A 26,446-nucleotide genomic window follows, 5' to 3' on the forward strand; every position below is an offset into this window, starting at 1 on the left:
ACAACTGAAGGAGGCTGAGGAAAAGGAAAGTGAAGTTGTTTTTGTGTCGCATTGGCTTTCTGGACACCCAGGATCCTGAATGCAAGCTCTCAAATTTACAGCCCCCTGACAGGTTACCAGGTGAGCTGAGTGGGCGGAGTTTAGGGCGGGTTCTACCTGCCCCTACCCCAACCAGAGTGCCGGAGATCCTTCGCGCGAAGACCTGATTGGTTAGGACTGTTTACAAATGCGCGGCGCTGCCAGGGCGGAGCCCGCCCCACCGCCTGAAGGGGGCGCGCGGCGGCCACAGGCCACAGTTCCATGGAGGGGGAGGCGGTGGCCCGGGACCTGCTAGCTTTAGGGTAAGGGACGGTGCGGCTTGGCTGGGGTGTGCGGGAAGGGCGGGTTCACCTCGGGACGTGGACAGAGACTCGCATTGACCCACGCCCCGCCGCAGATATGAGGTTCTACCGGAGACGGTGTCTCGGGGCGCCTGGTGTTCAGACTTCAGGGCGCTGTGCGCGCGGCTGGCGGCCGAGCTGGCGACTCTGGGCGCCCTGGAGCCGCGAGAGGAAGGCGCCGAGGTGCTGAGCGCCCGCGACGGTGCGTGTGGCTGGAACCGGGGGGCTGGGGGGCGGGGGAGGAGGCGCCGCGCGGTCCAAACCGCGGAACCCGCGTCCTGACATCTCCCGCCTCCTTGCAGGTCCGGCCGCGGAGGACGAGTTCCTGCGACAGTTGGCTGGCCTGCTGCGGGCGTTGCACTGCCCCGACCGCGCGCTCTGCGGCGAAGGGCGCGCGCTCGCGCTGCGGGAGCCCGGCGCGGGCCTGCGCCTGCTGCGTGAGCCTCCGGGGTGGTCCTGGCAAGCGGAAGTGGGCGTGGCTAAGGCATATGGAGTGGGCGGGCTCAGAATAACGAGGGCGGTCCCTTTCTGTTGACGCCACGAAAGGGGCGTGGTGGATGGTTTGGGGCGGGGTTATGGCTCTGGAGTGGGCGGGGCTAGACTTTTGTTTTTTGTTTTTTGTTTTTTTGGTCCAGTTGTGGGGCCTGAACTCTGGGCCTGGGCGCTGTCCCTCAGCTCTTCAGCTCAAAGCTAGACTCTACCGCATGAGCCACAGAGCCACTTCTGGCTTTTTCTGCTTATGTGGTTGAGGAATTGAACCCAGAGCCTCACGCATGCAAAGCAAGCGCTCTACCACTGAGCCAACTTCCCAGCCGGGGCTAGACTTTTGATGAGTCCCGCGGATTGAGGTTGGGGAGTCCTGGCAGGTGGTTCCTAAGTGGGCGGGAGTGGAATTCCGAGGAGGAGAAATTCTGGGTCTCAAGTGGGCTAGACTTATTCTGGAGGCTGCCCCCAAGTTCTATGTGGGCAAAGAAGTGATGGGTGGGGGTAGCTGCCCTTTTTTTTTTTTTTTTTAAATAATGTCTATAGAGGATCCGTTTTCCTATTTTTAGGTTTTCTTTGCTCTGAGCTCCAGGCTGCTCGTCTTTTGTGTCTGCAGTCCTCGCAGGATCTCAGCTGTGTGCCACCCCTTAGGGAAGGGACAGAGGGCACTGGTGTGGTCCAGGAACTATTGCTCACCCTCCAAGCTTTGGGAATGCCTAAACCCATGCCAAGAACTCCTGCCAGCCAGCTACTTCGAGAGATACATGCCAAGGTAGAGAGCTAGGGTCCCCTCCCCACTTGGGCAGCCCCACCTTGCCTGGACAGAAGATCCTTTTTTGTTTATTTGCTTGTGCCTGTACAGAAGTTTGAATGCAGGGCCTGGACACTGTCCCTTAGCTTTTTCACTCAAGCTAGTGCTCTATCACTTGAGCCACACCTCTACTTCTGGCTTTTTGCTGGTTAATTGGGGGTAGGAATCTCAAGGACTTTCCTGCCCAGGTTGATTTCAAATCGTGATCCTCAGATCTCAGTAATTAGGACTACATACATGAGCCACCAGCACTCAAGTCCTAGGGATGCCTTTTAGAGCTGTTGTCCACCATTCTTGCTTTTGTGGCTTGGGTCCTTATGATAAAGGGAAACAGGTTCATGGAGTAATCCATCCATCCTATTTCTGCCTCAGTTAGCTTGTCTTCTCCCATCAGATCTCAGAGCTCCTGCCTCCCATGCCCCCAGGGTCCATGCAGCCCCTCCTTAGCCACCCACTGGATTCACCACAGTGGGTAAGAGTGTATATTTCTATCCCAGAACAATATCCTCACTCACAGATAAGAGGGAGGGATAGGGACCCCTTGCATGACAGACCTTTTCTCCCAGGAAGCACTGGAGTCCCTGTCCCAAAGCCTGACAGAGCAATATGGCTGCCGCCGCTGCCTCCTTCTCAAGCGCCTGGACCTCACGATAGCTGCATTCCATTGGAGCGATCGAGCAGAGGTGTGGGCAAAAGACCCTGGCAGGAGTATCAAGGCCCAACTGCGTGTGTGTAGGGGGTCACAGCTGCTGAAAGGAGGGAGAAGAGCCAGAAATATTAGCTCTTTGGAGGTTCTATGGCCCAGGCCGTTTTGGAATCTGGTTAGGATTGGGGCTTCTAGAATCTTAGGGTCTCTAGAGCATTCTAGAATTTCCAGCTCTGACTTGGGACTGTCTTCCTGAACATACCCCTGTGAGGCTCTGTTGTGTTTGTGATGCCATGAGAAAATACTTGAGACAGGGTATGTTATAAGGAAAAGGGGTTATTTTGATTTATGATTTGGGAGGCTGAAAAGACCAGATGTGGGCATGCAGATCTAACAAGGACCATGCACTGTGTTATAACACGGTGGATGTCATCACAGAGTAGGAGTACAAGTAACAAATGGGTACATGTGGAAGATGATACAGGGTGATGCTCCCCCCATCTCTCTGTCTCTGTCTGTCTGTCTGTCTTCTCTCTCTCTCTCTATGTGGGTCCTGGGGCTTGAACTCATGGCTTAGATACTGTTCCTGAGCTTTTTTTGCTCAAGGTTAGTACTCTGCCACTTGAGCCACAACTCTACTTCTGGTTCTTTTGGACTTTAATTGGAGGTAAGAGTCTCATGGGCTTTCTTGCCTGAACTGGCTTCAAACAGGGATCCTCAAATCTCCATCTCCCAAGTACTATGATTACAGGTGCGGTGGCTTTCTTTATAACACCAGTGCTCTTGGTGACCAATTTAATCCTGTGATTAGGCTTGAATTAATCCCCTCCAGGGAGAGTCCCCATGATCTAGACTACCTCTAAAGGTTCCACCATCCTTTGTTGTTGTTGTTGTTGATGTTGGCTGTGGGGCTTGAACTTAGGACCTGGACGCTATCTGAGCTCTTGTGCTCAAGGCTAATGTTCTACCACTTTGAGGCACAGCACACCTAGTTTTCTGGTGATTAATTGGAGATGAGTCTCACAGAGTTTCCTGCCCAGACTGGCTTTGAACTGCAATCCTCAGATCTCAGCCACTTAAGTAGTTTGGATTACAGGTGTGAGCCACCTGCCTCACAGTGGTGATAAGGACCAAGTGGTATTTAGGACCAAGCTTCTAGCATATGCTCCTTTGCGGGGTGTGTGTGTGTGGGGGGGAACCACATCCAAAGTAGAAGTCCCAAGTTGGGAAGAGATGGTCCCAAGATGACGTTCCTACCTGGGCAGGGTTCTTGGGCACCTTCTTCGCGTGACCCTCCCCTTACTCCAGACCCAAGGAGAAGCCATGAAGGCAGTGCTGATCCCACTTCGAGAACTTCTGACCCCAGAATCAGATGTCTCCGTTGCACATGTTCTGGCTGCCCGAGCTGACCTTTCTCGTCTGATCCCAGCCACCAGCGTGGCTGCCCGCCGAGGGACCAGCTGCGCTATCAACAAGGTGGGCATGGGGGTGGGATGGGGGGGGAAAGGTTCCTGGTGTCCTTGGCCTTCAAGTTGGCCTTTCAGCCTTTCTCCTGGACCATACTGTCCTCTCTCTGTCCTCTGTCTCCCAGACTCTCCACCTCTGGGCCCATTACTTATAACCTACTCCACACAGAAGGGTCTTTTGAATTAAAAAACAAAATCTAACATAGACTTCCCTAGCTCAAAACCCTTCAATGGCTCCCTAGTGCTTTAAAACAAAGTCTACTTGTTTACACATCTATTGTCCACCTCTCCAGTTTGTTTCCACTCCTTTTTTACCACCTCATTGTCTCTATTATATTCTTTTTATGTGTGTGTCAATTGTGGGGCTTGAACTCAGGGCCTGGGTACTATTCTGAGTTCTTTTGCTCAAGGCTAGCACTCTATCACTTTGAGCAACAGCACCACTTCCAGCTTTTTGTGTTTATGTGCTACTGAGGAATTGAACCCAGGGCTTTATGCATGCTAGGCACTCTACCCACTAAGCCACATTCCCAGCCCCTCATACCTCTTTAAGTAGCCACCATCTCTGCCCTTCTTCTTCTTCTTCTTCTTCTTCTTCTTCTTCTTTTTTTTTTTTTGGTGGGGCTTGATCTCTGGGCCTGGGCACTGTCCTTCAGCTCTTCAGCTCGGCGCCCGGCCATCTGCCCTTCTTTCTTCCGCCTCATGTTGTTCCTTTTACTTGCTGTTCTCACTGTCCTAAGAATTCTTTCCTTCAAGCCGGGCGCCGGTGGCTCACGCCTTTAATCCTAGCTACTCAGGAGGCTGAGATCTGAGGATCGCTGTTCAAAGCCAGCCCGGGCAGGAAAGTCCTGTGAAACTCTTATCTTCAATAAAAACCACTAGAAAACTGGAAGTGGCACTGTGGCTCAAAACGGTAGAGCGCTAGCCTTGAGCTGAAGAGAGTAGGGACAGCACCCAAGCCCAGAATTCAAGCCCCCACAACCGACCAAAAAAAAAAAAAAAAAAAAAAAGAATTCTTTCATGCTCTAAAACTCAACTCTGTTCTACTCTCAGGTGCTTATGGGTAACGTGCCAGACCGAGGAGGCCGCCCAAATGAACTGGAGGCTCCCATGCCCATCTGGCAGAAGCGAAGGGAAGATGGAGGAGGGTGGAAGTCAGGCCACCAGCGCTGGGGTCACAAGAAGAAGAAAAAGAAGTAAAAGGGGTTGGGGGAATGGGGATGCATTGGTAATCTTTGGGGAGTCAGCTTGACAGTTGGTACCTGTCATCCAGAGTCCCTGTCCTGGAGGTCTCCCCCAAAATGTGCCATACCCCACATATCATTCAACACCAAGAACCATGCTCTCTGGAAAATAAATTTAATTTTTTGACAACTGTAGGTCCTGTCTCTGTGGGGGCCAGATGTTTGAGGAGGGGCAGAGGGACCCACAAGCCCTTTGATCTGTGACAAACCCCCTTCCCTTCCAGTGGGCATGAACACTTCTCTGGTGCCCACATTGTGCCAGACTTGTTTTGAGCCCCAGGGACCCAGCAGTGGAAGTGGAAGACACCACCAATACAAGCCCCGTCCCCTTCCTGGAACTGACATTTCCAGAAAGGAGGGACAGACATTTAACATGATAAATAAGTGAAAAGTATAGTTTGTCAGAGGACAAAAGTGCTATAGGGAAACATGAATCTGGAAGGCCAGAACTGGGGCAAGGGCCGCATCTCCTGAGGTCAGAGAGGTCCTTATCAAGGGGTTATCACTTGAGCAAAGTCCCAGAGAGGGAGCCACGTAGGGCTCTGGGAAGAATGTTCCAGGAAGATGGAACAGCCAGTGCAATGGTCCTGAGGTAGGCAATTTGGAGCTTATCTGAAGAACAGCAAGGTCAGTTTAACTACTGCTGGATGGGAAAGACAAGAGATGAGGTCAGAGAGGTGGGGGGTGGGGCAGATTTCACAGAGCTTTCTGGGCTACTGTGAGGACCAGCTTTGACCCTGAGAGGAGTTGCAGGTGGCCTCTGTGCAGGATAGAGCTGTGACCTTCTTCCCAGATCTCTCCTATGTTCAACTGCACACCTTCATCCCGGTCCCTCCCAATATATTCCAATTGTCTGCGTGGAACAATAGTCTAGAGCTCAGGGCTGGGAAGGTGGCTCAGTGGTAGAGTGCTTGCCTTACATGCATGAGGCCCTGGGTTCGATTCCTCAGCACCACATAAGCAAAAAGAAAAAAGCCAAAAGTGGTGCTGTGGCTCAAGTGGTAGAGTACTAGCCTTGAGCTGAAGAGCTGAGGGACAGCACCCGGGCCCAGAGTTCAGGCCCCATGACCGGACCCCCCCCCCCAAAAAAAAAAAAGTCCAGAGCTCCAATTTTAGAGGACAAGGGATTGAGTTTTGCCTCCCAGATCCTGGACTGGCAGCTTGAATGCACCAAGCCTCAGTCTCCATATCTGTGAAGTGGACATTAGAGAGATAGCTAAGTTTGAGTGCTTTGAATACAGAAGTGGACATTAGAGAGATAGCTAAGTTTGAGTGCTTTGAATACAGAACTACACAGATTCTGTGCAGGGAAAATCAGTGAGACAGGAAATTTGAAGGAAAGAACTTTGGGTAAGGGATGATGGATGCTTTATCAAAGGCTGTGTGGGTGGGCTGAGGCAGTGCTTTTATGAGAGGGGAGGGGAGCGGTGGTAAGAAAATCCCCGGATGATGTCTAGGAATCTAGCTTGGAAGATGGCATGGATGATGGAATTCTTGCTGGTAAGGGGACCTGGAACGAGGAAGACAGAATTAGGGGAGTGGAAGACATCTAGGCAACCAACAGTTCACTACCAGGGACTGGGCTTTGTCTAGACTATAACTAAGTGGCTGAATTTAAACCCAACCAGACAGTCTCTGCCTTTGAAGAGTGGCATTTACTCCACTGATATTTGTTGTGGCTTTAAGATATTATTTGGTCTTACTTTTTACTTTTTTAGTGCCAGTCCTGGGAATTGAACTCAGGGTTTGGGTTAGTGCCAGTCCTGGGAATTGAACTCAGGGTTTGGGTGCCGTCCCTGAGCTCTTTTGCTCAAGGCTAGCGCTCTATCTCTTTAAGCCACAGTGCCACTTCTGGTTTTTGAGTGGCTAATTGGAGATAAGAGTCTCACGGAGACTTTTCTGCCTGGGTTGGCTTTGAACTGCAATCCTCAGATCTCAGCCTCCTCAGTAGCTAGGATTATAGGCATGAGCCACAGGAGCCTGGGATATATTGAAACTTTTACTTTTTTTTTTTTTTTCATTATAGGGCTTGAACTCTGGGCCTGGGCACTGTCCCTCAGCTCTTCAGCAAAAGGCTAGCGCTCTACCACAGCACCACTTCTGGCTTTTTGTGCATATGTGGTGCTGAGGAATTGAACCCAGGGCCTCATGCATGCGAGGCAAGCACTCTACCACTGAGCCACCTTCCCAGCCCCTATTGAAACCTTTATTTCCTTGCCAGTGCCTGCAACCTCCCACCCAAGCAATCAAGGACTTTCTTATGTGCCCCTGAAATCTGATTTCTCTCCAGGCAAATGGCCTATGTCTTTTGTATGTATCAGAGTTGGGGGGGTGGGTGGAGCGGGGGGACTCTTCCTCACCATCTCTGACTCCCAGGAAGACTGTGAAGACTCGGTCTGTGTCCAAGCATGGCGACGGTGGCATCTAGCGTTAGGGTCCAGACTTTCCTGGGAGCCTGGGTAAAGGGTGATGAGTGGAAGAGATATGATGGGATGGATCCCAACCACCAGGCCTTCCTAGGGCTGCTCCACTCGGGTCTTACCACAACTGGCATGAGGAATTGGTATGGCTGGAATGGGGGCTTCCTGGGTACCCATGTCACCCTTGACCCCTGGCCTCTTCTTACATTCCACCTTCACTTGGTCCCTGCAGTGTCTGTGACAACACAGACCACAGTCTAGGGAGCAAGGAGGGAGCAGTTAATGGCCTTATTCTTCCAGCTTTCAGGTCCTTCCCACTCATGGGCACCCCACTTACTTACCCTGACAGCGGTAGCCTTGTTTGGTGACACCCCAGAGCTGGGGAGAGAAAGGAGAATTGGTTACTCAGGCCACATGGGTGGAAGCCACAAAGTTTTGAAAATTCTCAAGAATTTGAGAGGGGTGTGTGTGTGTGTGTGTACTGGTACAGGGGTTCAAACTCAGGGGCCTGGGCGCAGCCCCTTGGTTCATTTTGCTTAAGATTGGTACTCTGCAACTTGAATCATAGCTCTACTTCAGGCTTTTTTGGCAGTTCATTGGAGAGAAGAGTCTCACGGACTTTCTGGCCCTGGCTGGCTTTGAACTGAGATCCAAGGATCTCAGCCTCCCTGAGTAGTTGGGATTATAGGCATGAGCACCAGTGCCTAACTGAATTAGGGAAACTTCTGAGTTAACAGAGCACTTGGACCCAGGGAGGTAATGGGGGAGAGGCCTTACTATGCCACTGCAGCTGTAACAGAAGGCTGGCTTGCGGAAGGTGACCTCATGGAAGGTGTGCAGGAAGGCCAGGCCCAGCTTGGAGCAGATAGCACTAGCGTGCAGCAGATACTCTGTCAACTCCTTTCGGCTGAAGGAGCCACTCCTGGGGACAAAGACAGGACTCAGTGCAACCAGCCCTCCCTCCCAGAGACCACTCAGCCCCATTTCTGGGGGTGGGAGGAGGCACCCTGAGAAGTCAGGAGCACTTACCCCTGGCGGGGAGGAGGGTGAAGCCCGTGGCAGGCAAAGGGGAAGTTGCCTGAGAGGCGCTCAAAGTCCTCTTGAGAGATGGTGCCCTGGCCTTCAGGGTCGAAATTCTTGAACACAGACTTCCGAGGCACATAGAGGGTAGGGGAAGGCCAAGGTGTCCAAGTCTAGCCCCAGGATCTTGGGTCCCCTCTTGTCAGCTTAGGTGGAGACATGTGTTCTTTCCTGGCACCTTTTTAACCAGGCCCTAGGACCCACCCACCCTTCTCTCACCTCAACCAACTGCTCCACATGGCGACCCAAGGTGATCTGGTCCGGCTTGGGCTTTACACCAGGAGCCCATTCCACCACCAGAGGTGCTTTGAAAGGGGACAGGGACTGAAAGGGGACAAAGGGAACACAGTTAGGTGAGTGTAAACCTAGCAGGGGTAAGCAGTCAAGACATTCCCTCCAGGGTTTGGGTCTCACCAGGCTCTTGGGACAGCGGGGCTCCCGGGCATAAGAAAGCTCATAGATTTCTTCCTCTGTGTAGAAGAGATCCAGGGAAAGCTGGCAGTGGGGGTGGGCAGAGCGTTATGGTCCCTCCTTGTCTGTCCCCATCCTGTTACTTACATCCTCTGTCCCTGCCTGGACCTCACTTCCCATCGCCTTGCTAGGATTACAGATGTGAGCCACCAGTGGCCGGTTGCAAACAATGAACTTGTTGAAATTGTCTTGAGAGGAAGGAGTGGGCTGGGGGACAGTAATAGAGGGGGTGAGGGTGATGGAGGCACACGAGTATGCATGAATGGATATGTTACAATAAAACCCCACCCTCTTGCACAAACCAAAACTTGTGTACCAACAAAAATTTCCTAAGTTAGAACGACTCCCACACTTGCCATTTTTTCACTGGGCCTGGTTTTACAGCCTGAAAATTCAACTTTATAATCTCACACGACATGGTCCTCAAAACGTCCAATCTAGCTGGGCATTGGTGGCTCATACCTGTCATCCTAGCTACTCAGGAGACTGAGATCTGAGGATCAAGGTTCAAAGCCAGACTGGGCAGGAAAGTTCATGAGACATCTCCAATTAACCACCAGAAAACCAGAAATGGTGGTGTGGCTCAAGTGGTAGAGCATGAGCCTTGAGTTGAAGCGCTGAGGGACAGTGCCCAGACCCAGAGTTCAAGCCCCATGACTGACAAAAACAAAACAAAACAAAAACCTAAAAACAGTCTAATCTAAAAATCTCCAGGCGATGAATAGCATGAATCCTACCCCTAACCTTCAGGACTTGGCATAGAGGCTAACATATTAACACACAGGGCCAGAATTCAAATTCCACTTTCAGTCCTGTAGGAGAAGTGGGTAAGCTGCATCTCTAGCCTTCCGTCTGTCCCAATGTGCAGAATGGGCACACAGACAGTGCCCACCTCCTAGGGTTGTAACACAATGCCTGGCACTCAGCAAATGATCAGTAAAGAGGTGTTAGGTTTTTAAGTTTCAGATACATCAAAACTTGGATATTTGAACTTGTTGGCATATCTCAAAGCAGTGGGCACTTGAGTCAGATGGACACTGGTCTCATTTATATAGATTTCACTGGGTTCCAGAATCTATCTTCTATCTGAGCATCTATCCATGTCATCTATCTATCTATCTATCTATCTATCTATCTATCTATCCATCCACCCATCTTTTTTTTTCTTTTTTGTTAGTCATGGGGCTTGAACTCAGGGTCTGGACACTATCTCTGAGCTCTTTTGCTCAAGGATCCTGCTCTGTCACTTTGAACCACAGCACCACATTGGTTTTCTGGTGGTTTATTGGAGATACAGCCCCACAGACTTTCCTGCTCAGTTTGGCTTTGAACCATGATCATCAGGTCTCAGCTTCCTGGGTAGCTAGGATTACAGGCGTGAGCCACCACACCTGGCTTATCCATCTATCCATCTTCTATCTATTCATCCATCTGTCTTCGATTTATATATCTATCCATCCATCCATCTATCTTCTACCCATCCATCTACTATCATTTATCCAACCTTGGGCTTGCTAGGTAAGTGCTTTACTACTTGAGCCATGTACCTAGGCCCCAGATTGTTTTTTTAACTACTTCATATGAATCATATTATGTTTTTTTTTCAACCACTCCCTGAAGTGGGTCCTGTTACAGTATTTGTCACATGACAGACATGGAAACTGAGGGTGAAGTGACTTGCTAAAGTCTGCACAGCTAGCTAGCTCCTCAAAAGCTCTAGCTTCAAAAAGCTCATGAGTTCCAACGCTATCTGTCGTGATCCTGCACACCGGGACCCTAAGTCTTGGTGTGCCTGGGTTGTGCAGGACCAGCCACTCACCGTGAGTAGGTGCAGCAGGTCCTCATTGGCACTGCAGGGGGGGTGCTGTCTCTGGAGGGCAGCCAGATCCTGCAGTCTCAGGTAGAGGCTGTTCAGCTTGGGCAGGTGCAGGCGGCCATCTGGCAACCTGTCAGGCTGGGCCTCGTGCAGAGACACCAGGTCCTTCAGATGCACACCCAGAACAGGCAGCCGGAAGCCCGTGCAGCCAGCCCAGGTGCGGCGGTAACATGCATAGTTGTTGTGGGAGGCCAGGAGCTCAGTCAGTTCCAGCAGGGCCTGTGTGCAAGGGGCACGCTATGGGCTATGGATAGTTCTCCAAGCAGAGTAGCCTAGCCACCTTGTCTGTGGACTCCAGAACCCCCAGGGAGGGACCTGTGGCATTTGGGACACCCCCTCAAACCCTTCTAGATCCATACGTTGACCTGAGCATCTCCCTAGAATTTATTTTCCTCTTAAGTCTCCATCCCAGAAAGTCCCCATTCTCCCCTCTCATGGTAGGGATGGATGATGGTTAGGAGGTTTAATGTGGTAGTTCAGGGCCACTGACTATTTGGAACTTTATAATTATGATTATGTTTTTTCCATACTGGGGCTTAAATTCAGAGCTTCACATTCTCACTTTGGCTTTTCCCCTCAAGGCTGGTGCTGTACAACTTTACCTCCTCTAATGGCTTTAAAAACTTATAAAAATTGTTGGTGTACACAGGGGTTACAGTTACAAAAGTCAGGTAAACAGTACCTTTCTTTCTTTTTCCCTTTCTTTCTTTTCCCCTTCCTTCCTTCCTTTCTTTTTTTCTTTCCTTCCTTCCTTCCTTCCTTCCTTCCTTCCTTCCTTCCTTTCTTTCTTTCTTTCTTTCTTTCTTTCTTTCTTTCTTTCTTTCTTTCTTTCTTTCTTTCTTTCTTTCTTTCTTCCTTTCTTTTTGTCGGTCGTGGGGGCTAAGCTCTGGGCCTGGGCGCTGTCCCTCAGCTCTTCAGCTCAAGGCTAGCACTCTACCACTTGAACCACAGTGCCATTTCTGGCTTTTTTCTGCTTATGTGGTACTGAGGAATTGAACCCAGGGTCTCATGCATGCAAGGCAAGCCATTCTACCACTGAGTCACCTTCCCAGCCCACAGTACATTTTTTTTGGACAGTGTCATCCTCTCTCTTCTCCCCAGTTTTCACTCCTGTCCCCACCCACAAGTTGTATAGTTCAGTTCTCAAATAGTGTCTAGTGAGTACCACTGCTGCATTTGTTCACTATTTGTCCCTCCATTTCTGTGTACCTCCTTACCCTCCCAAAGACAAATTATTAATGGCTTTATTTTTCAGTTGTGAGGCTTGAACTCTGGGCCTGGGCGCTGTTCCTCAGCTCTTCAGCTCAAGGCTAGCACTCTACCACTTGAGCCACAGTGCCACTTCTGGCTTTTTCTGCTTATGTGGTGCTGAGGAATTGAACCCAGGGCTTCATGCATACGAGGCAAGCACTCTACCACTGAGCCACCTTCCCAGCTCACTAATGGCCTTTTGATTGTTAATTGGTATCCTCGAGTTGTGCAGGACCAGCCACTCACTGAGTAGGTGCGGTACACACAGTAGTGTCTGAGGTAAGAATCTCAGATGTCTGCCCAGGCTGGCTTCAAACCTTGATCCTTAGTCTGAGCTAGGATTAGAGGTATGAGCCACTGGTGCCTGGCTCACTTGGAACTTTAGGTAGGATGATGGGGATTCACCTTGGTGCTGTCAGGGCTCAGGTGGGTGTGGGAGTCCTTGAGTCGGGAGATGGCACTATGACACAGGCCTCCGGTGACCGCCATCAGTGTGTTGAAATTCTGCAGGTGGCGGAGCCTCTAGGAAGAGCAGGGAAGTCAGAGATGATGGGCATCACAGGCTAGGCAGGGTGGAGGCGTAAAATGACAGCATTGTGTGGGTGTGTGCCATGGAACAGGTGGGAGGATGTGGGAATGCTGGGAAGGTGATGGACTAGAACTGTGGAAAGACAGGCATATATGGGAGGGGGAGACCGGAGGACACTGGAGACTAGACAGGTGTGGAGGATTCAGACAGATGTGAGTGGGGGATGTGTGTGTGTGTGTCAAACTTCTCCGAGAGCCAAACGGATGTGGAGTGTGTTGAGAAGGCATGGACCTAGCCAGTTGCCAGTTGCTCACTCCTGTAATCCTAGCTACTCAGGAGGCTGAGATCTGAGGATCACAGTTTAAAGCCAGCATGGGTAGTATAGCCCATGGGATTTTTTAAAATCTCTAACCAGCAAAAAAAAAAGCTGGAAGTGGAGCTGTGGCTGAAGTAGTAGAGCTCCAGCCGTGAGCCAAAAGACAAAGCCCAGAGACAGAGCCCGGGCTCTAAGTTCAAACTCCAGGACCAGCACAAAAAGGAGGACGAGGAGGACAGCAAGGAAGAAGGGATGAGCCACGGAGAGGAGCTGGGAACCCCAAGAGGCAAATGAAGCCAGAGTGATATGGAGAAGTTACAAAGACAAATAGGAGTGAACCAGCCAGTCCCTCAGCCTTCCCCTTTCCAAACTTGAAGGGCAGAGGTTGCTGGAGAGATGAGGGAGAGGCCTCAGGACAGAAGAGAAGATGCTCAGAGTAAACTCAGACCCTGGCGGAAGCCAGAACCCCCAGGTCTGAGGGGCCCAGTAAGAGGAAGGAAGTGATGGAAGGCGTGGCCTGCGTGGAAGTACGAAAGGGGGCGTGGCCACTAGGACCCAGGGCTTCCCTTTTCCCAGAAGGGAGGGGGAGGAAGGAAGGGACGTGACTCAATGGGGCGTGGCCAGGGCGAGAGTGGCTCGGGAGTAGGGTTATGAGGGGGCGGAGCCAGAAGATGTATGACGTCACTGTGGGGGCAGGGAGGAAATGGTCTGTTGGCGCCCAGGGCCTAGGAGCTTCTGTGGGCTAGAACAAGGGGAAGGTCAGGTAAGCTGCACCTCGCACGTGCCCGCAGGGCAAACACCCCGAAAAGTAAGGCAGGCCTTACCTGAGCTACGAGAATGAACTTTTCCAGCACCTGTGCACGCTGTGCAGGCCCAGGACGGCTCAGTACCATCACCTGCACCCAGCGGGACACGCTGTTACTCAGACCTACAGAACCTTCCAGAGCCGGGCAGTCTCGCACAGAGCCCTGTAAAACGTAGCCCCGCAGGTCCTGCGGCTGGAGGAGAGGTGAGAGTTAGGGGGTCCCTCAGATGCTCATCCCCCTAGCAGTCATAACCTCTGGTGTCTTAAGACCCTGACCCTATCATGGTTCTCTTCCGTCTGAGGAGAAATGTTTGAATGAAGCCAGGTTCAATTCTGAGCAGTTTATTTTTATTTTTGTATGTGCTGGTCCTGGGGCTTGAACTCAGGGCCTGGGCACTGTCCCTGAGCTTTTTGGTGGTTCATTGGAGATCAGAGTCTTACAGACTTTCCTGCTCAGGATGGCTTTGAACTGGGATCCTTCAGATCCCAGCCTCTGGAGTAGCTAGAATTCCAGTTGTGAGTCACCAGTTTTTGTTTTTGTTTTTGGTCTGGTTGTGGGGCCTGAACTCTGGGCCTGGGCGCTGTCCCTCAGCTCTTCAGCTCAAGGCTAGCACTCTACCACTTGAGCCACAGTGCCACTTCCGGCTTTTTTTTTCTGCTTATGTGGTGCTGAGGAATCGAATCCAGGGCCTCATGCATGCAAGGCAAGCACTCTACCACTGAGCCACCTTCCCAGCCCGAGTCACCAGTTTCTAAGTCTTTGTTTTTTTTTGTTTTTTTGTTTTTGTTTTTGCTAGTCCTGGGTCTTGAATTCAGGGCCTGGGCACTGTCCCTGAGCTGCTTTTGCTCAAGGCTAGCACTCTACCACTTGAGGCACATTCCCAGCCCATACTAAGCATTTTAAAATGAGACCTTTCATTCCTCTAGCCATTTGATGAAGTATTATGAGCTCTAGTTTATTAATGAGTATTATGACCTCTAGTTTATTAATGAGTCCCAGAGATGTTGAGAAACTAGTTACCCAGGTAAGAAGGAGCGGATGAGATTTGAACCCAGGAACTCTGTGCTCTCATTTTCCTGGAGCCTCTGGCTGCCAAGTTTAACAGTTTTAAGAGCTTGCAATCTCAGCTGCCCATGCAGCACCCCACATCTCTACCCTGTTTGAGGAGGAGCGTGGAGAGGGATTCTCACCGTGATAGCCTGGAAGGACCGGAACTCTAAGTATGTGAGATGTTGAGCCAGCTCCTCTGTCTCCAGGTGGTCAAAAAGCAAGGATACTTTGCGCTTTTTTCCCAGGCCTGGGCTGCTCATGAGAGGAGGGGGGCCAGGGCCACCAGGGCTCAGGCTGGGGATGAAGAAGAGTAGAATATTGAAATGGCTGAGTTGAGGGTCAGGGGGTATGGAGATGGCAGGATGGGGGACACGGAAAGGGGCATGAGTCCGACTCACAGGTGGGTGGCATCTCCCAGGTTCCTTTGGGCAGAGGTCCCCTCCTGGGCCACCTTGGCCCAGAAGCGACCTATGACTTCTTCTAACTGGGGCTCCTGGTGCAAAGCTTCTGGATGCTTGTTCAGCCAGTACCTGACAGTGGTTTAGATCAGGGTGAGGCTGGGATGGGGGTGGGGAGAGACCACTACAGGGGTCTTCAGCTGAAGATTCTGTAGGTACTGGGTTATAGGTTTCTCTGTGAGTGTGTGTGTGTGTGTGTGTGTGTGTGTGTGTGTGTGTGTGTGTATGTATGTGTGTGTATGTGCAACAGAGAGAGGGAGGGAGGGAGGGAAGAGAGGAAGTGGGAGAGAGAGAAAGAGAGAGACAGAGAAAGAGAGAGAGAGAGAGATCTTTGGGAGTCAGGATTTGGAAGTGTGCCAGGATGGGACAATCTCTAGGATAAACTGAGGTTCTTTTTATCTCTATCTCTGTCTCTGTCTCTCTGTACTGTGGATTGAACTCAGGGTTTTGAGCTAGCTAAGCTACACTCCTAACCCTTTTCTTCCTTAGTTTGTTTTTCATATACCGTCTTGCCCCTTTGCCTTGGGTCTTGGATTGTGATCCTCCTAGGAAACTCTGCCTTCCAAGTAGCTGAGATTACATGTGTGCCCCACCACATCCAGCCCCAAGTTTGAGGGTTGTCTCAAGACCAGATGGGGGAAATCTATGGAAGATGGACATGGGGAATCTCTTGGAAGTAGGATGGTTCGGCGGGGTGGGGGTGGGGCTCAAGAAGCAGACTGGGGTGAGATTTTTGAGGGGAACAGAATGAAGCAGTCCTAGGAGTTTGTGGGAGGTGGGAGCTTGCGGGGGGGGGTCAGAGCTAAAAGTCTCTTGATTCAGTTGGGAGACAGTCTATGGGATCTTGTTGGGGGGGGATCTCAAAGAAGTGTGATTCTAAAGAGCAGAGATAGGAGGGCCTTAGGAACTAAGCCAGGGAAGTCTTAGATTTTGAATCTTGGATGGGTCTGTGGGGGAATTGGATTGGGGAATCTCTGAGACGTATTTTTATTTTTATTTTTTTGGAGAGGAGTCTTGGGTTATAGGATTGAGGGGCTTGGCCCAGACCTACCTGACCAGGTAGCAGATCTGCAGCTGCCTCTGCTGCTGTGTGTCTTCTGTGGCCTTCTGGTATCTGAGTTCTGGTCAAGGCTTTTTCTCAAACATCCCAGCCTCCTGCCCTCACCTCCTGTTCCTATCTCCCAGGTGCTCACATGTCTGCCCTCCACCCTCTACCCTCAGCTTATGATCCTGGGGGAGGATATGAAGTCAACAGACGGCCAGCAAACTCAACAGAAGGTAGTACCCAGTTGTGCATGGCCAGCACCATATTGAGAATGTGGTCCCCATGTCGGAGGTTGCCAGTTGAGTCTGGGGTTGAGGAGGAAATTTCCATCAGAATGGCCTCTGGGCAATGGATTGACTTCCAGGGCTGAAGGGACTGTCTGGCTCTAATGCCGGCTCTGCCAGTGATGCCCTGCGTGCACTTGAGCAAACAATATAACCTCTCTTGTGCCTTAGTTTCCTTATCTGTGGCGAGCTTGGGCAAGCACACCTTCTTCTTCTTGTTGAACACAGCTTCCTACCCCACTCACTTCAGGAGCAAACAAGTACAGGTGTTTGTCTTACCCAAAAAGATTAAGAGTCATCACATGTCCATTTTTTGCAGCCATTCGCTGAGCAAGGGGAATGCATGGGTGGGGAGACTAGCCAGGCCTGGGGACACTCACCGAAGGACTGGATGCATTTCTCCAGCAGCTCATCTTCACTGCAGCTGTTCTCACTCAGCACGCCCAGAGTCATGGAAGCCATGACCTTGCTGATTTCTCGGGGACTGGGGCAGGTCTTGTGGCGTCGGGCTGGTCGAAGCCGCCCCTGCCCTCCTGTCTTCCCCGAGCATTCCTGATGAGACTTCCTGTGGGCATTACACCCACACACACAAGGTATTATGGGTGTGCCTTCCTTTGGGCAGACCCTCAGGATATCTTTTAACCCCAATTCCTCAAAAGACTATGAGAGACTATGATGATGACATTTAAAAAAAAAAAAAAAAGACTATGAGAGAAATTTCCTACAAGTAACATCCTCAGGTTCCTCCTGTACTACTAGAGACCCATGAAAGAAACCCCCCAGGAGTAGTCCAGATCTCCCAGGGGATCATGGAAGACCCCAGAACTACTAAGGACTCTCCAAGAAACCTAAGAACTTCCTGCAGGAATTGCTTTCATATTTCTCTTGATAATACAGTCCTGAGGCCTTATGAGAGTCTTCCTTTTGGCATAGCCCTGCTGGGATTTTGGTCTGGATACCCCAGGAAATCAAGGAAGGAGATCCCCTAAGAGCATTCCCAGAGGAATGACCCAGAAGGTCAGTCCCTCAGACTCCAGACTCCCCTTTACTCTCTAGTTCACCTTTTTGTTGTTGTTGTTGTTGTTAGTTGTGGGGCTTGAACTCTGGGCTTGGGCACTGTCCCTGCGCTCTTCAGCTCAAGACGAGTGCTCTACCACTTGAGCCACAGCTCCACTTCGGTTTTCTAGTGGTTTATTGGAGATAACAGTGTCACAGACTTTCCTGCCCAGGCTGGCTTTGAACTGCGATCCTCAGATCTTAGCTTCCTGAGTTGCTAGGATTACAGGCATCAGCCCCTGGTGTGCCCGGCTTCCTAGTTCACCTTTTTTAGTTAGTTTGTTTCTTCACCTCAGCCCAGACATCTTAAAAAGAAACTCAGGCTGTCTGGCCCTTGGAAGCAAATCTTTCCCCTATATGTACACTTCGTCCCTGTAAGATCACATTCCCCTTCCCCAGGTAGATGCTTTGCAGATCCCAGGGTTGCAGCCTTTTGTTTGGGTCCTTCCAGTTGAAGCCCAGAGAGGAAGTACTAATGTACAGTGGCCTCTCTAGGGCTCCTCAGAGCTAGGCGGGGTCCCTGGGGCCACTTCAAGGAAAATTTAAAAATAAACTTTCTCTCTGCCCTGTGCCTCCCTCGGCTCCAGGTCCAGGTGGGGAAAGAGGTGTAATGGAGAGACAGGGGTAGTGGAAGGCAGGAGGGAGGGAGGAGAAACTGAGATCCATCGTCAGACAAAACTGGGTTTGAGACATTTCTGCTGGCTCTGTGACTTTTTTTTGTGAGTCACTCACTTTCTCCAGTCCTCATTTGTCTCATATGAAAAATGAGGATCGTCTTTGAACCTTCCCCAGAAATTTGTTCATTATAATCAAGCAATTCCTGGCTCCTTGGAGGTTCTATTTGATTGGCTCAGGCTGATAAGTGACCCAGAAGTGGAAAAGGTTAGTTCAAGTTGCACAAAGTAAAAAGGGATGGGGAAAACTAGAAGCCAGGTCTGCAGTTCTGTGTGTGTGTGTGTGTGTGTGTGTGTGTGTGTGTGTGTGTGTGTGTGTGTGTGTGTGTGTGTGTGTGTGTGTGTGTGTGTGTGTGTGTGTGTGTGTGTGTGTGTGTGTGTGTGTGTGTGTGTGTGTGTGTGTGTGTGTGTTGAATTGACAAAGAGGGAGCCCTCATAGCAAAGGCACCATGTTGCCTGGCACATCTTGGTTCAATATACGTGTATTGAATATCATTGAGCAGGCATTTACTGAGTGCTGACTAGGTAGTAGGCCAGGAACTGATCATTAAATGGGTCAGTGATTCTCAAGCATAGTACACAATTGGCACCAATGGTATTGCCAAGGAATTTGATATAAATATGTATTCACAGGCCCTGCCTCCTAGACTTACAAAATCTCAAACATCAGGGGTGATTCTAGCAAGATTCAGGTGTGTGTGTGTGTGTTTGTGTGTGTGTGTGCGTGTGCTGGTACTAGGGTTTATACTCAGGGTTTAGACACTGTCCCTGAACTTTTTTTTTTTTTCTCTAGGTTGACTACCACTTAAACCATTTCTGGCTTTTTGCTGGTTAGTTGGAGATAAGAGTCTCCTGGACTTTCCTGCCCAGGCTGGCTTCAAACTGTGATCCTTAGATCTCAGCCTCTTTGAGCAGTTAAGATTACAGGTGTGAACCACCAGTGCCTGGCTTCAGGTTTTTTATTTTTTTGACATGCACTCAAATTTGCTAATCGCTGCTTTAGACTGCTTCACTAAAAATGTACAGTATGACTACTCTAGTAATACAAGAAAAAGACAGGCAGAGCAACGGAGGAACTTACCTAAGATCACACAGACAGGAAATGAGGCCGCTAGTGTTCCACGAACTGTTCAATCCTCTGGGAAGTGACCCGGGGTACCCCTTCTACTTATCAGAATCATGCTGGGGGTGGAGGGGGGGGAAGGCTGAAGGAGCTACCCAGGCTGGGAACCCAGCACCCTCTGTCCTATATAGGGACAGGAGGGCAAGCATGCGTAGGAGACAGGAGTTCATTGCAGCACCTGCTGGCATTGGCAGCCGCCTGGCCCTTACCTGTGGACTGGCGGGCAGCCCCCTGTGGTGTCTGGAGCAGCTGGGAGTGTTTTAAGAGGCAGGGAAAAAAAAATGCCTAGCCTACGTCACTCCTTGTCTCCTGGGTCCTGCAGAAGCCTAAGAGTTTCCAGTTCAGGGTGAGAGGGTGGGCAGTGACTATGATTTGAGACCAGGTAGACCCCGGGGAGAACAGAGACACCCTGCTGTGGGAGCTGGGATGGAGAGCAGAAGGACAGAGAAGGCGACCCAGGGCAGCTCAAACAGGAATTTGAGGGCCAGGTACAGTGCAGCAGCCCTGGCTAGCTCTGGATTCTAGAAGCATCCTCTTTGATCCTTTAACCCAATGTGCGGGATCCAGACATACTAGCCCCTCCTTAGTATCCCCCCCTCCACAACTTTCCCAAGGGGTTGTTTTGCTGCTAGTCTTCTCCGGTGACAGTAGCACAGGGCAGGGGGGTGTCTCTTACCTCTTGCTGTCTTTCCTGTTCATGTTTCCTGGGGGAAGGGGTCCTTGGGAGACCTGGGGGTTCAGCTCCTCCCCCTCACTGGTGCTCCTGCTTGTCAACCCCTTGGGAGCTGGGGCCTCCCCAGAGCTTGGGAAGGAAAGAGGAACTGCCCCTCCCCGCCCACCCTCAGGCCAGGGGGAAGGAAGAAGCTGGGGAGAGACCAAAGGCTCCCCTCCCCCACGCGGGGGATCCCTGCAGGCTGAGGTTTCCGGTGTTGCTGCCCCCCCCCCCCCCCAGCCTAGCAGGCTCTCTATCTCCCTATCTTTTTGTCTTGAGACTTCAGATTGTCATTATCACACTTCAATAAAAGCAGTTTAAAAAAAGCATGACTAATATTTCTGTAGAAACACATACACACAAAAAGTATTTCTATACAGGCATATTCATGCATACAAAACACTAAGGTTCACTTCCAGAGTGCTGGGATTACAGGTGTGCACCACCATACCTGGCTTGAAGGGTATCATTTGTACCCTGGAAAACATTTTACTTTTATTACTTCCCTTGTGGCACTTTCTGTAACATCTACTATACACCATGCACTGTGATGAGTTTTAAAATATTAATTCCTTGTGCTATAATCTTATTATAAAAATGTGACAAGGAGGTAAACTTTCTGGAAGTTCCACATAACACATTCTGTCTCTGTTGGGCAGGAGAGGCAGATATTATATGTTATTTAAGGCTCATGAGAACTGGAACTGTTGTCTGTGAGGTTTATGTGTGTACATTGTTGCCCCTAGAAACAGACTTTTCTTTTGAGTACGTATATTTGGTGCTTTTACCTAAATGTGTCATGCTTGACATAGTTTTTAATTGAAGTACAAAAAAAAAAAGAGCACACATCATCAGTTAAATATTTAGGTTGAAGAAGGCTGCCTGAGCAAAGACACATGGTATTCATTCAAATCAAGAAACAGGCTGGGTGCCGGTGTGGCTCATGCCTGTAATCCTAGCTACTCAGGAGGCTGAGATCTGAGGATCAGGGTTCAAAGCCAGCCTGGGCAGGAAAAGCCGTGAAACTCCTATCTCCAATAGACCACCAGAAAACCAGAAGTGGCTCTGTGGCTCACGTGGTAGAGCACTAGCCTTGGGCTGAAGAGATGAGGGACCGCGCCCAGGCCCAAAGTTCAAACCCTGCAACTGACCAAAAAAAAAAAAAAAAGAAAGAAAAAGAAAAAAGAAGCAGAACATTCTCATCAACCTCCCCATCACCCCATTACCACCAGCCTGACTTCTAACAGAAGCGGGCGTAAGCTGGCCCAAGCAATGCTTTTATTTTGTGCTGTCTGTCTATGTCTGTGTCTGTGTCTGTGTCTCTCTTTCTCTCCCTCCCCATCCACCCTGCTGGGCTCAACTAGCAGTATGAGAGTGTCTCTAGCCTCTGGTAACCCAGAAAGCCCCAGAGAGGTGGGTTGGAAAAGGCTTTGGTGTTTATGTATAAGCACATTGGGACCCTCAGGAAGGTGAAAACTTAGGGAAAGTGATACATGTTCCAACATGCAAATATGGATTTTCTTTTTTCTTTTTTTTTCTTTTGGTCGGTCGTGGGGCTTGAACTCTGGGCTTGGGCACTGTCCTTGTGTTCTTCAGCTCAAGGCGAGCGCTCTACCGCTTGAGCCATAGCACCACTTCCGGTTTTTGAACGGTGATCCTCAGATCTCAGCCTCCTGAGTAACTAGGATTACAGGTGTGAGCCACCAGCGCCCTGCCAAATATGGATTTTCTTTACAAGAGGAGACTAGGGAACAAACATCAAATGTCAGGAAATGCATTGTACTTGCTATGTTTAAAATCAGAGCAGGGCACTGGTGGTTAAGGGCTGTATTCACAGTTATTCAGGAGGCTGAGATCTGAGGATTACAGTTTGAAGCCAGCACAGGCAGCAAAGTTCATGAGACTTTTTTCTTTCTTTCTTTCTTTCTTTCTTTCTTTCTTTCTTTCTTTCTTTCTTTCTTTCTTTCTTTCTTTCTTTCTCTCTCTCTCCTTTCCTTCCTTCCTTCCTTCCTTCCTTCCTTCCTTCCTTTCTTTCTTTCTTTCTTTTCTTTCTTTCTTTCTTTCTTTCTTTCTTTCTTTCTTTCTTTCTCTCTCTCTCTCTCTCTCTCCCTTTCTTTCTTTCTTTCTTTCTTTCTTTCTTTCTTTCTTTCTTTCTTTCTTTCTTTCTTTCTTTCTTTCTTTCTTTCTTTCTTTCTTTCTTTCTTTCCTTCTTTCTTTTTTGGTCTGTCATAGTCCTCCTGAGTAGATAGGATTACAGGTGTGAGCCACCAGTGCCCAGCTGTGTGAGACTCTTATCTCCAATTGATTACCAAAAAAACCTGAATGGTAGAGCTCTAATCTTATGCAAATAATTTTCTAGACAGTGCCAGGTTCTGAGTTCAAGCCCAGGTGGCCGCACGCACGTGCCTGACTTGGGGAGCCCAAATGGAGGCTAGGAGTAGGGGGGACTGAGCCCACCAGACTGCCAATAAACAGCCATTTCTCAGGACTTTCTGGCACTGCTTAGATGAACTGTAGACCTGGGTAAGTTACTCAGCAATTTGCTCCAGGGGCACATACTAAAACCACGTGTGTCAGCTCTGGAAGAGGGGAGTGCAGGACTTAGCAACGACCCTCCAGAACTGGAGGCAGTCCCAATGTCTGTGATGTCCACCCCAAGTTCCTAGGTAGATAAACCAAAATATCAGTCATTAAGAAGTCCTTGTAGCAGTCCTAGCTACTAAGGAGGCTGAGATCTGAAGATGGTGGTTCAAAGCCAGCCTGGGTAGGAAAAGCCGTGAAACTCCTATCTCCAATAGACCACCAGAAAACTGGAAGTGGCTCACGTGGTAGAGCACTAGCCTTGAGCTGAAGAGCTGAGGGACAGCACCCAGGCCCAGAATTCAAGCCCCATGACCACTACCAACAACAACAAAAAAGTCCTTACAAAGCCATCATAGCCATGAGGCAGGTGTCTGCAGACCAATATGGGAAGGGTTCTAAGACATGTAATCATGACTGGCAGAAGTAAGACACTATTAATATCTTATGATATCAGTCATAATGACACAATCATTTTACATTCTGTGCAAATGTTAATGGAAAATAATGCTTAATTTTGTATTACTTGGAATCAATTCAAGTAATTTAACACACCGTTGTGTATTCCAAGATGCACAACACAAAATGATATTGTATTTTATCATATAATATTAACCTAAATATGGAATTATGTAATACCTTTTTGATTCATATAATTCAACAGTATGCTACAGAGTTACCTGCTATTTAATGTAATTTCATTAGCACCAATATTTCTGTGACTTCTGACAACCTGTTATACATTGTATAATATATATATATTTTTTTTGGGGGGGGGTCCAGTCGTGGAGCCTGAATGCTGGGCTTGGGCGCTGTCCCTCAGCTCTTCAGCTCAAGGCTAGCGCTCTACCACTTGAGCCACAGCGCCACTTCTGGCTATTTTTTTTCTTTTTGCTTATATGGTGCTGAGGAATCGAACCCAGGGCCTCATGCATGCAAGGCAAGCACTCTACCACTGAGTCACCTTCCCAGCCCTGTATAATGTTTTTTTAAGAATGAGGTCTTGAAAATAGACATTCAAGATCAGCAAAAAAAGGGCTGGATGTATGGATTAGGTGGTAGAGTTCTAGTCCTGAGTAAGCAAGCATAAGAAGCAAGCTGAGTGAGTGTGAGGCCCTGGTACTAGAAAAAAATTAAAAAAACCAAAAACCTCCTACAAAACTAGACATGGTAAAGCTATGTGTTTTCATTTTTGTGTGTGTGTGTGTATGCTTGTATTGGGGCTCAAACCCAGGGACCTGTGTGCTTTTCCCTTAGCTTTTTTTTTTTTGGTCTGGGCCTAGGTGCTGTCCCTCAGCTCTTCAGCTCAAGGCTAGTGCTCTACCATTTGAGCCACAGTGGCACTTCTGGCTTTCTGGTGTTTTATTGCAGATAAGAGTCTCATGGAGCTGGGCGCCGGTGGCTCACGCCTGTAATCCTAGCTACTCAGGAGGCTGAGATCTGAGAATCACGGTTCAAAGCCAGCCCGGGCAGGAAAGACCGTGAGACTCCTATATCCAATAAACCACTAGAAAACCGGAAGTGGCACTGTAGCTCAAGTGGTAGAGAACTTGCCTTGAGCTGAAGAGCTGAGGGACAGCGCCCAGGCCCAGAGTTCAAGCCCCATGATCGACAAAAAAAAAAAAAAAAAAGAGTCTCATGGACTTTCCTGCCCAGGCTGGCTTTGAACTGTGATCCTCAGATCTCAGCCTCCTGAGTAGCTAAGATTATAAGTGTGAGATACCAGCGCCCAGCTTCCTTAGCTTTTTTTTTTTCCCCCTCAAGTGCTCTACCACTTGAACCGCAGTTCCACCTCTGACTTTTTGGTGGTTAATTGGAGTTAAGAGTTTTATCAACTTTTCTGCCTGGGCTGACTTCAAACTGTGATCCTCAGATCTCAACCTTCTGAGCAGCTAAGATTACAGGCATGAGCCACTGGCACTCAGCTCATGCTTTCATTTTCTGCTCTCAATAAGATGAATCAAACCCAGACTATCTGGCACAGAGTCCTTACTTCTCAACCTTGTGTGTTGTGTTGCATGTGTGTGCAGTGTGTGTGGTGTGTGTGTGTGTGTGTGTGTGTGTGTGTGTTGGAATGCACTTTGTAGCTCAAGCTGGCCTTGAACTTGTGATCCTCCTGTCTTGGCCTCCCAAATTCTAGAATTATGGAAATATGCCACCACACATGCCCATATAATGCTTTTTTTTTTTTTTTTTAAGCCAGGAGACTTTATTTATGCATTTATTTATTTAGCCAGTCCTGGAGCTTGAACTCAGGGCTGGCCACTGTCCCTGAACGTTGTTTGCTCAAGGCTAGCACTCTACCACTTGAGCCACAGCACCACTTCCGACTTTTTCTGTGTATGTAGTATTGAGGAACTGAACCGAGGGCTTCATGCATGCTAGGCAAGCACTCTACTACTATGCCACATTTCCAGCCCCAAGTCAGAAGGCTTTAAATGGCACACATTCAGGTTCTCTTGAGTGATATCCAGCCAAGGTTTTACTGCCTAGAACCTCAGTTTGCCCTTTGTGAAACAAACCTTACCCCCACCTTGCAGTTTTAGTCAAGGTTTGAGGTCTGTGGGCGTGGCTCCGAGCGAGGGGCGTGGCTCCGTGCACATTGGTCCAATGGGTGCGAGGCTCCGAGTGAGGGGCGTGGCCACATGCGCCCCGGCCCAATGGGTGCAGTGGGGGGCTGGGACCTCTTCCCAGCTCTGTCCAGCACTCGTGTCCTCCTCCCAGTTCCATCTACCTCGCGGGTGCCTCTGGCGTCCCCAGAGGTCTCCGACTTCAACCCGCCCCCAGCCCACCTGCCCAGCCTGCAGCCCCTTCCCTCCATCCCCCGACCTCAGCCCAGGCCTTCTGGAGCCCCGACATCATGGGAGACGGAGGAGAAGGCGAGGACGAAGTCCAGTTCCTGCGGACGGTACTTATCTCTGAGTTCGGGGGGGGGGTAGTCTCTGGGGGTGGGGGGCTATTTCTAAGGTATCCCTGAGTCTTTCCTTCATCTCTGTGTCGGTCCTGTTTGCCGGTGGTCTCTAAGCATCGAGATCTCTTCCTTTGTCACTTCAAGTGACTGTCACTTTTTAAATATCTCCTCCACCTTTCTCACCAGAGATTTAATTAGCAGGATTTGAGAATTTCAGAATGAGGAACGGGATATCCTTCAGCTGCTTCTGATTTTTAGTGCTTTAGTCCACAAGTGGGGGACACTGAGGGAGCACCCACCCCCCTTTAGGCCACCCTGCAAGCAGACACTTGGGGAAGGTGGTTCTAATTCCTGGGCTTAATTTAGCCACCCTCCCACCCCCACCCAGCCCTCATTCTCTTCTTGCTCCAGGCTCTGACCCATTTAAATTCTTGGGAAGGGGGCTGGCTGGTGTGGGGTTGGAGGACAAAATTTCTTCTAACTCCTAGTCCTTGAGGGGGAATCCTTGGGGGTCTCTTGGATTCTTGGTCTCCCCCCCCCACCCGCCCTTTCCCTGCTTTGGGTTGGAGGAGAAGGATCAAATACGTCTGCTGATGGTTCATGAGACTCTGTGGGTGGTGTCTCTACCCATCTCTTTGGGATGTCCATTATCTCTGTCTCTCTGTCTCTTTGTCTCTAGCTCTTCCTTTTGTTCCTTGGCTTCAGTCCCTCTGTGTTTTGCTGTCCCTCTGGCTCTGTCTCTCCCTGAATCTCTGATCACAGGCTGGAGGGTTG

The 26,446-nt window shown here is 49.8% G+C and overlaps 3 protein-coding genes across 5 annotated transcripts in view; 2 read left to right on the forward strand and 1 right to left on the reverse strand.

Annotated features, from left to right (window-relative positions):
• Positions 1 to 179: 179 nt before the first annotated feature.
• LOC138811145 (protein FAM98C-like) lies at positions 180 to 5,159 on the forward strand. Of its 3 annotated transcripts, XM_069998784.1 has the most exons (8): positions 196 to 341; positions 437 to 582; positions 683 to 817; positions 1,433 to 1,635; positions 2,069 to 2,146; positions 2,241 to 2,357; positions 3,629 to 3,796; positions 4,840 to 5,159. In XM_069998784.1, exons 1-8 carry the CDS (start codon positions 301 to 303, stop codon positions 4,984 to 4,986), a joined length of 1,035 nt encoding a protein of 344 aa, XP_069854885.1. In that variant the 5' UTR covers positions 196 to 300; the 3' UTR covers positions 4,987 to 5,159. The 3 variants fall into 3 exon arrangements, with proteins under 3 accessions (XP_069854887.1, XP_069854886.1, XP_069854885.1); XM_069998785.1 differs by lacking the exon at positions 2,069 to 2,146 and having other exon boundaries at positions 194 to 341; XM_069998786.1 differs by lacking the exons at positions 2,069 to 2,146; positions 2,241 to 2,357 and having other exon boundaries at positions 180 to 341.
• Positions 5,160 to 6,124: 965 nt separating this feature from the next.
• On the reverse strand, positions 6,125 to 20,168 carry LOC138811340 (RAS guanyl-releasing protein 4-like). The gene is made up of 17 exons (XM_069999083.1): positions 20,146 to 20,168; positions 16,997 to 17,181; positions 16,532 to 16,637; positions 16,339 to 16,401; positions 15,228 to 15,359; positions 14,970 to 15,123; positions 13,798 to 13,971; positions 12,534 to 12,650; positions 10,821 to 11,096; positions 8,945 to 9,025; positions 8,750 to 8,854; positions 8,480 to 8,598; positions 8,228 to 8,372; positions 7,792 to 7,828; positions 7,573 to 7,707; positions 7,391 to 7,485; positions 6,125 to 6,540 (listed from the first exon to the last, which is right to left on the reverse strand). Exons 1-17 carry the CDS (start codon positions 20,166 to 20,168, stop codon positions 6,484 to 6,486), a joined length of 2,004 nt encoding a protein of 667 aa, XP_069855184.1. The 3' UTR covers positions 6,125 to 6,483.
• A 5,441-nt stretch (positions 20,169 to 25,609) lies between these two features.
• The window catches only part of LOC138811146 (ryanodine receptor 1), a 112,854-nt gene continuing 112,017 nt past the window's right edge, over positions 25,610 to 26,446 (forward strand). The window contains exon 1 of the mRNA XM_069998787.1: positions 25,610 to 25,669. Coding sequence (XP_069854888.1) covers positions 25,622 to 25,669 — 48 coding nt within the window. The 5' untranslated portion in view covers positions 25,610 to 25,621. The remainder of the gene's footprint in view (positions 25,670 to 26,446) is intronic.

The sequence above is a fragment of the Dipodomys merriami genome, unplaced genomic scaffold, assembly GCF_024711535.1.
Source record: "Dipodomys merriami isolate MVZ:Mamm:240054 unplaced genomic scaffold, mDipMer1.0.p SCAF_52, whole genome shotgun sequence".
Taxonomy (NCBI): domain Eukaryota; kingdom Metazoa; phylum Chordata; class Mammalia; order Rodentia; family Heteromyidae; genus Dipodomys; species Dipodomys merriami.

Bases quoted from the DNA above. Each gene is read 5' to 3' on its own strand.
- LOC138811145 (XM_069998784.1), top strand. From the start codon at position 301: ATGGAGGGGGAGGCGGTGGCCCGGGACCTGCTAGCTTTAGG. The intron at 583-682 runs GTGCGTGTGGCT...GCCTCCTTGCAG, and splicing joins GGTGCTGAGCGCCCGCGACG to GTCCGGCCGCGGAGGACGAG. The intron at 2,358-3,628 runs GTGTGGGCAAAA...CCCTTACTCCAG, and splicing joins ATTGGAGCGATCGAGCAGAG to ACCCAAGGAGAAGCCATGAA.
- LOC138811340 (XM_069999083.1), bottom strand. From the start codon at position 20,168: ATGAACAGGAAAGACAGCAAGAG. The intron at 16,638-16,996 runs GTGAGTGTCCCC...CCTCAACCCCAG, and splicing joins GAAATGCATCCAGTCCTTCG to ACTCAACTGGCAACCTCCGA. The intron at 15,124-15,227 runs GTGAGTCGGACT...CTTCATCCCCAG, and splicing joins CTGGGAGATGCCACCCACCT to CCTGAGCCCTGGTGGCCCTG.